The sequence below is a fragment of the Atta colombica genome, unplaced genomic scaffold (genome assembly GCF_001594045.1).
Source record: "Atta colombica isolate Treedump-2 unplaced genomic scaffold, Acol1.0 scaffold14, whole genome shotgun sequence".
Classification (NCBI taxonomy): Eukaryota; Metazoa; Arthropoda; class Insecta; order Hymenoptera; family Formicidae; genus Atta; species Atta colombica.
In genome coordinates, this window is record NW_017259228.1 from 852,995 (window position 1) to 870,613 (window position 17,619).

Below are 17,619 nucleotides of genomic sequence, written 5' to 3' on the forward strand. Positions count from 1 at the left end.
GAATATTGCATGTTGCAAGAAGTGACAAGAGTTTCAAAAAATATGAAGACAGTTATAACGAAATCTATTACAGCTTCCTGAGATACTCTATACTCACATAAACATTTTGCAATCGACTAATACTTTCTTTCTGGGAAATAATGGGAAATAAAAACGTGATATAATACGATAAATAGATCTACCTTGTTTTGTGCTAACTTGATAGGTCACGCTGGTCTGTACAGTGACATCAATATCCGGTGATGATGTTACTCCGAAACTCGCAGCATCTGCCTTCGCCGATCGTCTCTTTGCTATCGATTTCTCGCCTTCCACGCCGGGTTCCGGTTCCGGTTTGGGTTCTGGTTTCGGTTTAGGCGTTGAATTGTCGACGGGTTCCGATTTCGGTTCCGGCTGCGGAAGTGGTTCAGGGAACATATCCTTAATCATAGGGAAAGATCGGCAACTTGGACCGAGATCGCTAGGTCTCCATCCGATGCCAATCCACGTTGTGGAGTTGGCTACAAGAATGCCTTCCAATTCCTTGCTCTCCTTCAATATCCGCCAGTAGAATATAATATCGTCGGAGAATCGCTTCACCGAATACACATCCAAGTTTACGTCGATGCTTCTCACCGGTGATCCTGAAAGTGGAATTATTGATAGAGTAAGAACGATTGTCACGGACGGTTTCACCGCAAACTTATTGAGACAACGTTCGATATGGTTTGAGATCTTTTTAATCGCTTTTTTTTCATTTGATGCCAGTGCTCGCTCGCACTGGCAACTATTAAATGATTAAATGAAATCACTTCTGTTTCTATGGATTCATTAAAAAAGTAAAGGATCATCAGTCTTTAGCTAATACAACGTGATCGAGAATGGATAGTTGCGAATAAAATTAGTTATTAAATCTCACAACAAATGTAAATATGTTGAATAATTTTTCACATATATTAAAGAATATGATAATAATATTTGTTATGTAAATTTGCTAATTTTTAATACGTTATTCGCTATATCTAAAATGCAATTAATAAATCAGAAGTTTAATACGCAAAAAAGAAAGGCGATTGATAAAATTAATTTTTTCAAGGCAATTGACATATAATTTTATAAATATTTAAAAGTTCTATTAAAATGTGTTTTATTTTCAATCACTAATAAAAATATCACTATATGTTTGATGCAATTTCAAGAGAATCATTTAAAAAGATTTAATTTAACATAAGATAAAAAATAAAAAGATATAAAAAGCACAAAGTTCATAACATTTCGTAAAAAAAACTCTTATTTTTTATATGTTAATATTAGAAAAGAAATCAAATTCTTTCTTTTTCTTTTTCCAATCGTCTACATGTTTGATATCAAGATCAGCGAGAGCTGATATCGGTTCGACTCTAGAAGCGGTTGTCGCAACTTATGCAAGAAATTCTCGAAGGGAAATTCTTACTCTTTGCGCAACCCGGACCGAACCATCCGGCGTCACAGTAGCACTGCTTGGTAGGCACGGTTGTGCCACCATGGTCGACGCACGTGCCCAGAATACCGCAGTCCGTGTCGTCCACACACTCCTCCTTAATTTCGCACCTCGGACCGTGATAGAGACGGTCGCACCTGCACTTGCCTACCAGGGGACGTCCATGACCGCTACAGTTTTCTTTGTAATCCACCCTATCGCGAATCTGGTTGGCGGAAAAATTACATATTTTACAGACCATCCGAGTGGAAACTCGGAGAAACTCGGAGGAGAAGGAATTTTGCGAGAGAATTTGTCATTAATTTCATCTACAATTGTTACAGGATGAGACATAAGATATGAATTGTCCTAAACAAAATAACATCAAAGTATCTTAATAACGTTTTAATGACGTCTTTAACATCAAGACATTAAATAAATCATTAAAACGTTACCTTACTACTTAGACAAAAATGTTTGGTTGGATTAATTGAAATTCTGATTGAAAATAGATGAATCAGAATTTTTTGGTTAACTCTACTAAAATTCTAGTTGAAATAATCGGAATTCTGATTGATATAACCATTAGACACATTAAAAGAAAGTTTAAAAAATTCCGTAATAAAACATGATTATACATTATAATAATTAAAATAATTAAATATATTGCTAATTGAAAAAATATAATTTTTAATGATACATTGTCAATTCAAACAAAACTGTCAATACCAAAATATCTCAATAATTTATTAACAATTTTATATTTTTGTTTTTTATGCAACTTTTTCGTATCATTTTTTTTAGTTTTGTTTAATAGCGAGTAAAACACACAACGTGTTAACATCGCAATGTATCGTGCTACAATTTCGTTGCTCAATTTCATTTTCCGTCGTTTCTCTCATCAATTAAATTATTCTGGATTTAATCGGGTTAAAAGCTGCATTTTCCAAGAGAAATCACGAGAAACTCACATCGATGTCAGCGCACGACCAAAATCTGTAGCTGGAGCCCCATTCCTCGGCCTCCCGTAGCAACCTGATGGTGCAGTCCGTGCAGGTGAAATCTGGCGGCAGTTGCACTGGATACCTCTGCGCCCTGGAAAATCAGAAACATCAGGCTTAATTAGGTAATCAGGCTCGAGAAGAAAGACGCATCATCATATACTTATACTTTATACTTACGTCGCATCGCCCTCGACAAACTCGCTGTTTTTTGTGGTGGGCGTCAAGTCGATCAGAGGTCTGTCATAAAAGTCTAAGATTTGAAGACGAAATCCTCCCTAAAAAGAGTGAATAAAATATATTAATTTTAAAAAATAAATAGACGTATAAATATGTAATAGTTTAAATATATTTTTCGTAAATATATCTTTTTAAATAAATCATTTTTTCTTTACTTTTCTTTACTTTTCACGCACATTTATTTTATTTCAAAATCTTATCTTAATTGTCGTAATTATTGCGCTACTCAACATTAAAAAGAGGATCAACAGAAGGATTATATTTTTGTGAGGAGTAAATCCGTGCGCCTGTCACGTATCTAGGAAATGAAGAATATGCTCCACAAGTCGTGAACTGAATGTCTGTCCATCCATCCATTTCTATTGTGCCCATTCATGCCATTCCGTTAAATTTATGGCTTTTTCCTCCTGAGTTCCGCAATAAATGACACATCAGAACAAGGCAAAGCTGCTGTATAAGTACAGCGGCTTCGATACCAACCAATACGGAATTGATGCAAGCAAATTCCGGTCGTACAATTTCTCGATTTTTTTTCCCCCCTTATAACTTGTCGAGTTGCAGAAAACATCGCAAATAATTCGTTCCGTCGCCGTCAATTGGCCACGCTATCCTCAATAAATCAACAATAACGGATCAAAATTTCTCTGCTTTGAGTTTACTGGCACAACTAATGTTATTATTCTACAATTTTTCATTGACATGTTAGTAATGACTATATTAATCTTCTAACATTAAATTATTAATATTAAATTCATAATATTATTATTATCCATCTCATTATACTTAAGCAATTTAATATTTTCAAAAATTTTAAATTCAAGATTCCTAATTTAGTTGTAATTCAATGCGCCCAATTTGTTTACGGATATTCTGACCATCAGCTGTGGCTAGCAAATAAAAACGTGGAAATTATGTTACTATGAATTTTGATAAAAACACATCCATAGCCACGCAAGGATGTCGATAATTAGTAAAAAGAATCTGATTGCATTAATTAGAGTTCTGGATGAAAATGTACAAGAATTTTGTGATTCATTCTATTATATTTCTAGTTGAAATGATCAGAATTCTGATATATCAGAATCTTCTGGTTCATCCATTTTCAATCAGAAATTGTTTTCAGTATACGATGAATGAAATCACAAGCGTGTCGCATGCGCGAACGACGCGGATGTTTCTCGGTCACGTTATTTCTGTTAACGTTTACTCATAAAACGCGCCTCGCAATCACGCGCTTGCAACACCCACTTGGCGGTTTATGAAACGTGTCCCGAATTGAGAGCGCGCGACTAACTCGCGGAGGGCACAAGACCTCCTCCTTCCCTCCCTTACTTCACTCCTGCTCCCCCCCCCCCCATCCAATGTCCGCACTGTCCACGGGAGTAACGACAGCGGATCTCTAATGAACGGGTCGGATCCGGATCGGTCGAACGACCGATTGATATGCGCCACTGGTTGCGACGTGAGATTCTTTATCGTCGCGTCCCGAGCACCGTTAGGAAAGTGCGTGGTGTGCTTGTATGCAGGCCGAAGCAAGTTCATAAACGCTATTGAGTAACATCCGCATCCGTCTTGTTGTCCGTAGGAAGCAGCAACGTAAGAATTATCGCGACGCGATTAATAGCCGTAGATGCTATTGTAACTTAATCGAGGTGTGCAACGTGTAATTCCTCTTTCGGAATCGACAATCACTATTGTGGTCATCGGATCGAGTCTTTATCAACCTATATGATTATCCTTAGCCTCGTCGTTGTTCTGATTATATTAATCGACAATGATTTCATTCAATTAATATTTTTGGCTGATTCTTATGTATTTTTTAATGTTGATTTTGAAAGTGAGATTAGAATTTATATCTTGCTTAAATTTTTTGTTTCCAACATATTTCTTTTTCAAAACTTATATAGAAATTAATCAAATTTTATATACATACTAATGAAATAAATAATAAATATTCCTGCAAAAGTTTATTCGGATCCACTGATTTATTAAAATGTTATTGACGAAAAATTGCAGCAAAATATACTCATTTTGCCATAAAACCATTATAACTCAAATTGTTCGTTTTGTTTTTTGCAATTGTTTCAGGACATATTCACGAGCTATAATATCGTCAAAATTTTTTTAATTATTAAAAATAAATGTTAAGAAAAGCTATGAACCAAATAACAACAAAATAAATATGTAAATATAAGAAACAAATATAATTATCACGATCTAAAGCAAATAACAAATAACAGATAAACTAAATTAAATTTAAGTATATTAATTTAGTTTATCTGTTCTATTTAATTATGTTTATATATAACATTGAAGATGACCCGATCGGGCTCGAAACAAGGTCTGAGATTTGTTATTTGCTTGAGATCATGATAATTATATTTGTTTCTTATACATTTACACATTTACTTTGTCGTTATTTGGTTCACAGCCTTTCTTAACATTTCTTTTTAATTTGTATTATTGAACCATGTTATATGATGCATTTTTTAAATTATATTGGCTGATTGTTTTAACTAAATTTATCTTCTGAATATTTTTTGTATGACGTCTATGATGCAACGAGCATTGGCGTATGCAAAAGACATGCGATGAACGAAAACCGGTGGCCGCCGTCAGCGATGTTTCGAGTTTCAAGAGGTCGCCGTGAAGGAGAAAGGGAAGCTACGAATTGCCACGGCTGCGTGGTACCGCTTCACACGGCGAACACACCTGCACTCTCGGCAGGCACGGTTGTTATTGTCGAATTTTTCTCGTGCCACAGATATTTTCATAGCAACGGAGAGGGGATCTGCAAATCGTTACGCCGCGCCGGCGGCCAAGATTTCAACCTGTCTCTGTCGCAACGTAATCCGCGCGCGGATGTTCATTGCGGTGTACCTTTCATCTTTCTATCTCGCCTAATCTTTCTGCGAATGACTACAAGAGAGATTTTGCAAAATTAGAAGCGACTCTTTTTCCGCATTTTTAACTGCGGTGGTTATTGATATATTTTTTTGTCTAATCTAGACGTATTAATAAAAAAAAATAGAGAGAGAGAGAGAAAGAGAGAGAGAAAGTACAATATAAAATATTTAAATATTTTGCTTACTACGTTTTAAAAATTACAGTCCAATTCTCCGATTAATCTTTGCAGGGAAGCTACATGGTGTAAGAATATAAAGGCTATATTCCAAAATTTATCGCCAATATTGAAAATCTATCTAGTGTACGTAACGTAAACTATAGATTTTCAGTACTGATAATAAAAAATTGTGAAACGCAGTCAAAGTATTCGATATTAGGTAAACTAATAGAACAACTAATCGTATGCTTATCTCAAAGTTAACGTTAAATTTAAATACAGTATTGATGAAAATATATATAACAAACATATAGACAAAATTAAAATTCTATCTGCTGTGGCTATGAAAATTCAAAACATTTTATTTATTATTATTTATGTCTGCAGTGTCTATATTTTTAAATCATTCAAAACAATCTTTTAATGCATCTACAATCTAATATACAACAGCCAAGAGTAACCATGTTGCTTTTTTCTTTTTTTAAAATTTAGAGCGGCATTTTGATTGATCAAAGAATAGCCGCTGTGTTTTGAATGGCTGCGTTTGGGAGTGGAATACCTTATATTTTTATATCATAAAGGAAGTCACTATAATGTTAAAACAATGTTATATTTTGAAGCAAAAATACAATGATTCATAAAACGTAAATCTTATTAAAGAAAAAACTGTAAGATTTTTAAAATAAAAAATCTCTCCCTCTGTCCTCTAAAGGTTACTTTATAGAGTAGATTTTTTTGTTAATAAATTTTACTCTTTTAAAATATTTGTAAAATTAATATATAAGTTTTCTCCCACGATTTCCATGTACATTGTTCTATTATCGCATATATTTATATCTATTATTATGTTTATTACGATCTGGATAGTGTAATATTTTCGAAAGAGATGCAATAATAGATCGCTTTTACTTTTACATTTATCTAAGAATTGCAAAGAGAAAATGTAAATATCGCTCGATAATCGTGCCGCAAGGATGAAAATCGTTTCGAAAACGAGCATTTCCTTCGCTGAGCCTCACGCTTTGCAAAAGAATCGAGGATTTAGCCGAAGGCAAGAGACGACGCCTTCGTGCTCGAACGATCATCATCGGCGACGTTCGAGTTACGGTATCCAGCATACCGATCTGTTCTGCCTTAGAGACACTCTAGGCTACACATTCTGCCTGCTCGCTTGCTTGCCTATACCGCCTCTATTCGTCCTACTCGTAGATCTACATGCCTACGAGAAGACCACGATCGTGAATAATTCAGCGTGCGTCACCTTGAGCGACGAGCGCGTGTAGGCAGAGAAAAGAGGAACCTCTTTGGCACTCAGCACGTCGTCGTGTCGTCGTCGTTGTCGTCGTGGTACTCCTCTCCTTTTCGTAGAACCACGTGCGGACAAATTCGTAATGTCCTGCGTCGAGTGTCCGAGTGATCGTTACGTTGAATACGAACGACCGGCAGCGATTATCGTTGAGCACAACGAACACGTCGGACGAGCGTTTTCCCCGTTTGCCTGACGGTGCAGTTAATGAACAATAAGGAGGCTGTTATTGCTGTTGTTATTATTATTTGACAATACTTACGCGCTTTTACTACTGCAGACGCGTCGAGAACGCAATAAAAAAAGGTGAAATAAAGGTTGCTCATTGTCTTGAGCTGTGAGAACGCTCGTTAGAAAGACAAGATAAATAAATTATTGCTTTTGATCTGTGACGTTTTAATGATTTGTAAACTATCAGATTTGATGGATTTATGGTCGTGACTGTGTTAAAAACATAGAGATTTGTATAGAAGCTTCTCTCTTAGTTGACAAGTTTACAAAAATCAAGTTTGTACGTAGGTGAAATCAATCAAGTAACTTTTATATATATATATCACCTTGATCTTTGAAAGTAAAATTAAGGTCACTTATTAACTCTATAATAATCTATCGTATACACTATAAATAGATTTTTATATGATTCTAATATAATTGATAACATATATGATCCAATTATTTCTTCGTATTGCAATTTCAGAATTTCTGCAAGGGCTCGTAAAGGTTTCTTTCTCAAATATTAATAAAAAAAAAACGTATATCTTTTACGATCCTGTATAATTCTCTGATAATATACAATATTCTCGCAATATTCTTAACGTTTCGTTCTTCGACAGTGCTTTCCGAAAGCTCGTAAAAGTATCTGTTTCTCTCTCGCTTTCTCATAATTGACGGGGACCGACAAGAATTAATTTAAAAATAGAGCAAGGGCTATTGTTTATGGTCTCTCCTAAAGTTCTGATAACACACGGCGTCTCGTTAATCTCACGCTTCACGATCAGTTAATGCTTTCTTCGAAGTATCACAAAGCTTTCTCCTTCGAGTCGATCATAGGTATCATGCGTTCAACAAGACTGCGTCATGCAATCGATGAGTAATTTAAATTCAATTTATCCGGATTTAAATCTAGATTTTAATCGCTCTGTGTTGCACGAACTTTAATTTTAGCTATTTAGAAAGCCTACTCCTTATAAACGGACGGCAGTCTTATTATAATGTGCAATGTGTGCGCTGTGTAAAAGGGTTAATTACCGACATATAAAAAGAGAGATAGAAGGAGAAAAAGAAAGTGAGAAAGAGAGAGAGAGAAAGAGAGAAACTTTGAAGTGCGGTATACGAAGAATGCTCCATTATGCCAAACGCGTTTTACGTCCGCATCAACCGAGAACGCGGAGCGGTCTGGGAAGTAGTCGGCGCTACAGAGAAAGTGGTCCCAATGTGAAATAATAAAACGCACGGTACGTGATTTTATCCCGTCTTCACGTAACCGCTGATATGACTTTTAAACAGCCAGAAATTGCCTGAAAGTGCGGATGTGTAACGCGCGGCGAATTTAACACCGATGGCGATGGTGACCAGGCGTATTACGTTTTGTTTCTCCTTTCTCCCTCGCGTGAATCCACGAGAAATTCACGAACGAGACATTTCATGCGGTACGAGACCGAACAATGTTATAGGCGATGATAATCCATTCAGAAACGAGTTTTTCTGTGTGTATGTCTCGTACATAGCAAAAATATTTTATATAAATTGTGTTAGAGATGATCACTCACTTTATTAAAATTTATTGTTAAATTTTTAACATATCCGAATATTAATTTTACATAATATAATTATGTCATTTGCCTATTCTGTGTTAAATTGATATTCAATATTCCTTAGTATCAGAACAACATAATTTATAGACAAATGCAGAACGAGTAATAAAAAATAATAGCAATAAATAAAAATAATGTATTTTAAAACGTAAATTCTAAGATAAATAAATAAAATAAATAAAATTTTAAAAAAGTATTAAGTTAATATATATTATAAATTAATTTATAACATGTTTTACAGAAAAAATAAGCTTCTATATGGAACGCATAATTTTGCTCAATATGTAAAAATTTTTTTTAGCTATAGATACAGATCTGAAAACAATTTTGTTAGTTCAAAATAATTACAATACATAGAAAATTTAAGCGTGATGAATAATATACAAAAAGTTTTGTCATTTTAACAACCAGCTTGAGCGTCCTATATGTAATTATTTTAGTAGTTCAATTAAATTACTTTCAGATCAATTTAAATTTGTCGATACTTCGGCAAAATTATTCTTTCTGTATGCACTAAAAAAAAATAGCCTAAATTTAAATACATACTTAAATAAATATTTATTTGGATACCGCCAACGGCACCAACTAAATTTACTTACAATAAATAAATATTTACTTAATAAAAAAAGTAATTGTTAAATCAAATTAATTGTTTTTTTTGTTTACCAAATAAATATATTTTTATATTTAATAAATATTTAGTACTATTCAAATAAATATTTTATTGAAATTTAGAATATATATATTTTTTTCTCAGTGTGGGTTTCGACACTATGTTACTTTATTTACATTATTATAAATCGATAAAAAATTTCGATTTCATTGCTATAATGCGATAAAAAATTTCAAAGGACTCGTAAAAACTTAACTTACCCTGTGTGGATAGGCGAGGTGCCACGTGACATTAAATTTGCTTCCTGCCAGTAACGATGTTTTGACGTGGCCTGAAAAACAATATTTGAAATCAAAATTAGACTATGACCATAATCTTTTGAGTAAAGTGAGATCGGTATTAATAAATAAAGTAAAATATCGCGTTCCGCATCGACGATTGATTCTGAAATTTCATCGCCGTTAAAAGTTACGAGGCCTGATTTTGGCCTCGTTCGAGTTTGTCGCAACCTGTTTGGCCGAAGGCCACGTATCGCTAACGCCGATAAGTCGCAATCTAACACTCTAAAAATGTGTATGCTCGTCACGGGATATTTCTGGCTTATTAATTTACATTCAGCCTTTTACTGAAGTATCGAGCATTCTATCAAGCTTTTCAAACGAGACGAAACTTTGAAATCAATCTGTAGGAGAGAGCGAAGAAATTGTGGACGCAAAATAAACGATATTATTGCGGTATATTAGAGTAGCGATAATTTCTCATTTCTCATTATATCCAGTGATAATCCGATATATATGTTAGTATCATTTAACACGTGATCATAGAACGCTGTTCTAATGAAGATACACCATTTACATGTTTTTGATGATTTTAACATAAGGGAAAATAAAATATTTGCGAATACTTAAAGCAAAAGTAAAATACAGCCGCCGATTATTTATTATTTATTATAAAAAAATTTTTTATTCAAAGAATTGACATATAGTATTAATATAAGCTATAATTTTAAACAAAAAACAAAAACTGATTCGACCTTAATTTGCGTGACGATAAAGATTTTGTTTTTTATTCAAAATTACAGTTTTTTATTCAAAATTACAGTTTGTACAGATAATTTATAAATGTTAATTATTATATATAATTTAAAGATAAATGATTAGAATATCTACTTTTGAATATTATTAATTGATAAAATTATTAATTGATAAGTAACGGCAGCTTTATTTAACTTTTCTTTAGGTATCGGCAGTTCCCCCATTTTCCCTTAGACTACATAAAATTTCACCGCTCGCTTTAAGAAAAAGAATTACATAAAACAGATGATCTATTACGTGCGTAAACGAATTTAATCAAGCATATACATTTCTTGAAGCTTGAAGATTTATTGAATGGATATTCTGCTAATATTTGATCTTTGAGAGATTTCGAAAGAAATTAGAAACAATATATTTTCCTGTGCAATATAATCGCTTTTCAATCAATATTTTACGTCATATTTCAGCTTTCTTTTTATTATAATGATTATTTAAGGAAAAAGAGAACAGTCTGATATCATAGAACGTCAAATCCGTGAAGTTTACGCTTTAATTTAATATAAATGCAAATAATTGATTACCCTCGGTACTGTTTTAATCAACTTTCCGGTATTACTGTAATATCGGTCTCTTCCGCTTCCCCAAGTCTACGGAAGGAAAGCGATTCTTCTCTTCTACTGACCGAGCAGAGCCGTCAGAGCGGCTCGATTAAATTATAACCGCAGAAAAAAAAATTTATTGCCGCGTTCGCACAGTCGGTATGCGTTAGTGCAATCGCGAAGGTAGTCAAGTCAAACCGCGGCTAGTTTTAGTTATTATAATTCAGAATTGAGTGTGAGGTAAGGCAACATTAATAAAAATTACGAGGGAATATTCAGATGGATTTCATACCCGCAGCGACAAAAATTTTCAGAATCTTTCCCACACACAACAGTGCTGAAGTAAAGATTTAGTTATAGACACAGATTAGAAAATAATTTCGTTAGACTAAATAATTATGTAGGACGTTTAAGCTGATTGCTAGCATAAATTTTTATAGTATTGCTCATCGAGCTTTTTACATACATAATTATTTTTGATGGTTCAACAAAATTATTTCAAATCTGTATCCAGCTAAATTTTTAGATACTTTCAAAAGCAAAATCGTCTTTCCGGTAGAAAGAATGATTCTTCACAGTTATTTCTTATTCAAGAAATTATACAATAATTACAATTAAAAATTGGACAGACTTTAGATAAAAATATACTTTCTTCTTCTATTTCCTAGCGGATTTTTCAATTATTGAATAAGAAACAAGCTAAACATCAAGAATACAATAATACGTAATTGGACTACTTATTGAAATAGTATTGGCAAATGAGAAAGATACAATTGCAATCATTTAATTCGTTAATTGTAGTTGACGTAAATGTCACTACGCAATCACACGCACTTACGTAGCGTGACGCGCGCATTCGAGCTGTAATTTTCTACAACCGGTTACGCGACTTTTTCGCAATTTCATGCGACGCGTGAGAGAATGAGTAGCGTGGTACAAATTAATCACTTCCCCGATAATGAGCGAGGAGGTGGATAAATGAGAGCGATGGGGTTAGCGCACAGAAAGAAATCTCCACGAAGAAGACTCTTTTTTTCTCGAGCTAACGAATAATTCACATTACCTACACGAGAGAGAATAATGATATCTCTCTTTTCTCTGCCGTTGCACAATCCGTGCGGCACCATCTACGGCGTAGTCTTAATTACGCTTTCGCAAGGAAAAATGTGGGGGAGAAGGGAGCATCGATGACACCGAGCAAGGTAATTGCGACGATTTCACGTTGTCGCGCGATGCAACAATGTGAAAACGCCGAATGTAATAATTATGATCTACGTTTTCTCATGGCAGCTTTCCACCTCGTTGGCTTTACCATTTTAGATCGAATTAGTTCCAAAAGAAGATTAAAAAAAAAGTAAGAGTCCCAAAAGAGAGTAAATAACAATACTCCCCCTCTCCCTCCTCCCTCCCAGTTTTTCGATATATTTCTTGTCGCGAGAATGATGCATCAAGAAGCATGATTGAGAGTTCTCTGTTTTAACTTTTTCACTGCGACCCTTAAAAAAGAAAACATACAGAAGAAATAGTTTTGTTATTTTAATGCAGACCTGATTTTATTGGAAACATCTGTTAAAAATAATTTTTTTAAATTCAATTTAAGGACATTTTAATAAATTAATTCATACTAAACAATTTTTTTCAAAATATTGACTCTTTCAAACGTATAAGTGATCTCAGATGAATTAAAGAAATTCAACAGATAATGTCTTCAAATTTAAACATTGTATTATATAATACAATGTACATAGAGTCTGAAAAGATTAAAAATGTAACTCAACACACACACACACACACACACACACACACACACACACAGATCTAAAAATAATTTTGTTGCTCTAAATAATTACGTAGGATGTACTCAAGCGTAATAAGGAATATTACAAAAAATGTTGACATTCTAGTAATTATCCTGACTATCTTACATAACTATTTTGATGGATCAACAAAATTATTTTCAGATGTGTATCTAGCTAAATTTTTTAATTTCATTCCAGCAAAATTTTTCTTTTCAAGGGCCAAAAGCGCAAAAAGTTAAAATGAAGAATTCTTGATTGTGTGTAGAAATATAAAATCCTATTTTTCTTAGCGCAGAAAATGAAATATTTATTTAATTATTAATGCTACTTTCATATCTTGCCCATCTCTTGCATCTTATGTGCATTCAATCTCGCAGATATTCTTTCTTCGGAGGGGAAAGAAGGTCAAGTTGCGATCTTCCTTAACTATCACGGTCAGTTTCGCTCTTCCCCTCTATAGATGCGGCCCTGGGTATCAGCGGTTAGGTACGCGTAAAACATGAAAGGTAATGCCCGCGAATACCGAGAGGCTCGCGCTCCCTTCATGCAAGCTGGTGAAAGTCGCTTCGAATCGGACTGACTGGCGACGACGTCGGCGGACTGTATCCCTCTACCGGGAGAGGGAGATCGAGCGTCCGCTTTAATGTCGTTTTCCCATAGATAGAAACCCGTGCCCCCTGCACACCATACATTCAACCCTCCCGCTCTCTGTTCCATTCCAATAGACAAGGAGCGCGCGACTCTCGTACGAAAAGTGCCTTCGCCGCGGTTTCCACAAAACACGAGGTACTCTCGATCAACTTCCGACTCTCAGAAAACTCTAATTCTTGTTTTCCCGTGTGTATTACACTGCTGTCTCCCGTACGATTCCGACATTTCATCGAAAGCTGAATATTGCTGAAATATCTAAAAATTTAAGTGTATCACTGAGAAAAATGTCTGGTTGAAAATATTGTAGACGCACCAGAAAAATTGTGATCAGAATTCCGGTTGTCATAACTAGAATTTAATAGATTTAACAAGACACAATTCTTTATTTATCCAATTTCAATTAATCCTAAACATTTTTTTTTAAGGTACAGATCTGAAAATGATTTTCTTGGATGATCAAAATAATTATATAGGAAATTCAAACATGATGCTGCTTATTATGACTGTCAAAAAACTTTGACATTCTAATAACTAGCTTTCTACATTATTATTTTAATATTCTAACAAAATTTATTCTCTGCAAATTTCTAGCTAAATTATCAGAAATTATTAGATATTTCATCTAAACCGTTTTTTCTGTGAATACTTTTCGAAAAGTGCTCAAGATAATTAACATTTCGCAATGTTTGGTGTTATATTTTGTGTCCTAAAAATAATTAAAAATTCGGTTTCGTTATTAATAAATTAATTTTCGTATTTTAAATATATTTCGTCAAACTTTTGTGTATTTTAAATTTTTGACAAAAAAATTAGATCTACACATTAAATAATTTTCTCGATAACGATGATAGATACGGCTTCAACGTAAGACTTTTTTCATAAATTTTCAAGAGTGGAAATAATCTTCTGGCATTATAACGTATCTGACATCGTTTTCCAGATAACAATAGTTTGTCTATATCTACAGTGCCTAACTTTTCTGTCAATGTAAAAATACGTAAAAAATTTTTGTTTTTTTTAAATGTAAAAAAGTTTCTATTGTTTGTTTTTCAGAAATAATTAGATTAAACAACATATATTTTCCAATTAATACATCTCTTTGTTCTCTAAGAATTTGATTCTAAACTAAGGAATTTTTGCAATAACGTGAACGTCCAGATACGATGAACGCTAAAGTCATGTTATTCTTTTCTTAATTAGTTGTTAAGAAGAAGACAATCTGGTGACCTTAGCGTTCACCGTATCTGAATAAACGCTATTGCAAAAACTCTCTACTAACTATTAAGATTTCCATAATTAATTAAGATTAATTAATTATGTAAAATTAAGGTAAATACTTAAAATCTGAAATATATCATACACTCGGACTAATAAGGAATACTAAGTACAATAATAATAATATTCTTGAGGTTTCCATGAGTGCTTTTTATAAAGATTATGCGTTTCGCCGATTTTCTCTGTGTCTAGACCCATTCTTGGAATGCCAACGTTTCGTAAATCTTTTCCAGTCCGCTTTATTAGGGCGAGGAGCAGCCTGATACTCCCCTGAGCTATTCCTCACTCTGATGAAGTGGACTGCAAGGTTGGCATAATAATAATAATGATTTAGTAGCACTCACCACGTGGCATGCCGCACGGTGCTGGCGTTCTGGCATTATCTAGGAAGTCCAGATCGTAATGCCTTGCTGGCGGGAATGTCAGAGCCACGTGAGCATGAGCAATTCGCCAGAACGTCATCGTTATTAATGTCATCAGCAGCGTCATCAGGAACGACGCGAGGAGCGTCGAGCGTTCCGTTCTTAGCGACATTTTTTTCGTGGAAGCTTGTTTTCGCAAGGGAAAATAGTCTCTGGCAAAAAAATGACACACTCTTTACGTTTCTGTGTCTTTTATCAGTGATTTTTGCTCGCACACTCCTGAGATCCGCCTGCTACTGCTATTGCTACTTCTGAGTCCTTCCACCCTGCCCGGCATGAGCGAGTCCAGTCGTTCCTGCTCACTTCGGTGAGGCCGATCTGAAAGTCGAACGATGAACTTTGTTATTTACAATTGATCGCCGATCTCAATTATCGATCGGAGTAACAGTCGTATTTTCTCGGGATCTCGATATGAAAAGCGTATTCAATGCGATAAATGTTATTATGAATTTATATGATGTATCCGATTCTCGTTTGTATTACCTTTAGAGCTAAACTTATGATAATTCAAACATCATACAGAAAAAGAGAATTAAAAATATCTAAATTTACCTTTTGTATTTCTTAGATATCCAAAGTTTTCTCTATACAATAAATTTAAAGTTTTTCTAAGATAAATTTTCCCAAGAGTTAACTAAATGAAAAATTTTGTTTAAACCAAAATAATTATATAGGATACTTAAACTGATTGTTAGAAACTTTTTTTATAACGTTGTTATCAATACTTAAACGTTCGTCATGATTTATTTTGATGATCCAACAAATTATTTTCTGTATTTACAATTTTTAGCAAAACCGTGCAAGAATTGTAAAGCATAAACAAAAAAAGAATTTTAAGTTCATAATTTTATAAAATTTATTTTGTTTCAAACACTCAGACCTATTCTATTTGAAGATCATCGATCACGTAATCTCTTCTCTCAAAAGTGAGAAGGTAAACAGTGAAAGTTTCGCCTCAAAGAAGAACGGTAAGGAATGAAAATCTTCACATGGATTTGCCGAAATGATGCTTGAACAACTTTTTTTCGGCGCGCAAACACGTAAGAATTGAATTGGAGGAGAGATTTGTTCGAAAGAGACGAAAAGGTGAAAAGTGAAAAATGGAAACGTTTACGTGCAGATTGCACGATTGAGTGCCTGCCCGGTCGTATGTTAATTCATCCGTTCGCGAAGACGCGTGGGAAATAGCTCATGTGAAGATAGATACGCTTATACGAAGAATCGGCAGAAAGAAGATGCATGAGTGCCGTAACCTTGCCGTCATACTGCGTTTTGTTCGCAATAACGCAACACTTTGACTTATACATCAATTTAATTTTATATTACATTAAATTAAAATTCCATGCGTCACATTATTTCGAAATAGACAAAAAAGATTTTTCTTTAGCATTTTTGCCAAATGTTGCATATAAATAAAAAAATAAATTATACATATATTAAATATATTGAAAAATCTATAATTCGTGAAATTGTTACTATATACGATTTCAAAAGAGTGAGATAGCTCGAATCATATCGCTTTCTCTCCTCTTATCTTTCTATCTCAGTGTAGATAAAAAAAAAAACAGATTTAGTAATAGTGAAATTTCCATACTTTATCAAGATGCTACTAGATAGAAACCTACGTAAATACATTCACAAACACGCCTGCCAGTTCTTCGATAGCTTTCGCCATGTTAGGCGCTTGTTTCTTTGCACAACTCCAATGTCCGTTAATCGGTGATGATGTACGTCGGCATGCCAGGCACGAGAACGTAATAATTGCAAAATAAACACGTAACGAGTGGATCAGAAGAAGAGCCTGACGTATGCGGCAAGTGCAAAAGAAGAAGGAGAAGCAACAGCTTACTTTTCCTCGACTCGCTATCGATCTTCGCGATCGTACTTTGCGAGCTGAGATCTTGCAGATCGTATAATTCGAAGGATACCCGATCTCTTACATGAACATCCTCTTTGCCACTACCATCACCTCCTCCTCCGTTTCCGTTGTCGAGACAGAAGGATGTGCGTAGAAAAAGTTCCGAGAAAGTCGCCAGGATAAACGAAAGAGGAAAGAAAGAGGTTGAATGTGTTTAATGTTTGCGCGTCAGAGAGATGTCGAACAATAAAAGTTATTAAATAATATTAAACTAATGTATCTCATAGAATTAAACATGTGAGTATATACAATCAATAGCAGATAAATGCCTTTTAACGAGTCTAACTGGATTTTAAGTGCTCTCTCTTTTAATTCTATGTAAATTTATATATTACGTGTAGTTCTTCAAACTACGCGCCGATATGATTTTTCAGTCCTGAAGTGCAAACTCCATTTATTTATTTCCAACTGCAGTTTTATATACACATATATATATATATATATA

General features: G+C 34.2%; 1 protein-coding gene across 3 annotated transcripts in view; it reads right to left on the minus strand.

Moving 5' to 3' along the window:
- The window catches only part of LOC108684748, a 33,941-nt gene that overhangs the window by 8,746 nt on the left and 7,576 nt on the right, over positions 1 to 17,619 (minus strand). For all 3 annotated transcript variants that reach the window (XM_018189214.1, XM_018189211.1, XM_018189213.1), the window contains exons 2-7: positions 15,179 to 15,574; positions 9,737 to 9,807; positions 2,620 to 2,717; positions 2,410 to 2,533; positions 1,433 to 1,664; positions 183 to 623 (exon numbers count right to left, since the gene is read on the minus strand). In XM_018189214.1, coding sequence (XP_018044703.1) covers positions 183 to 623; positions 1,433 to 1,664; positions 2,410 to 2,533; positions 2,620 to 2,717; positions 9,737 to 9,807; positions 15,179 to 15,368 — 1,156 coding nt within the window. In that variant the 5' untranslated portion in view covers positions 15,369 to 15,574. The remainder of the gene's footprint in view (positions 1 to 182; positions 624 to 1,432; positions 1,665 to 2,409; positions 2,534 to 2,619; positions 2,718 to 9,736; positions 9,808 to 15,178; positions 15,575 to 17,619) is intronic.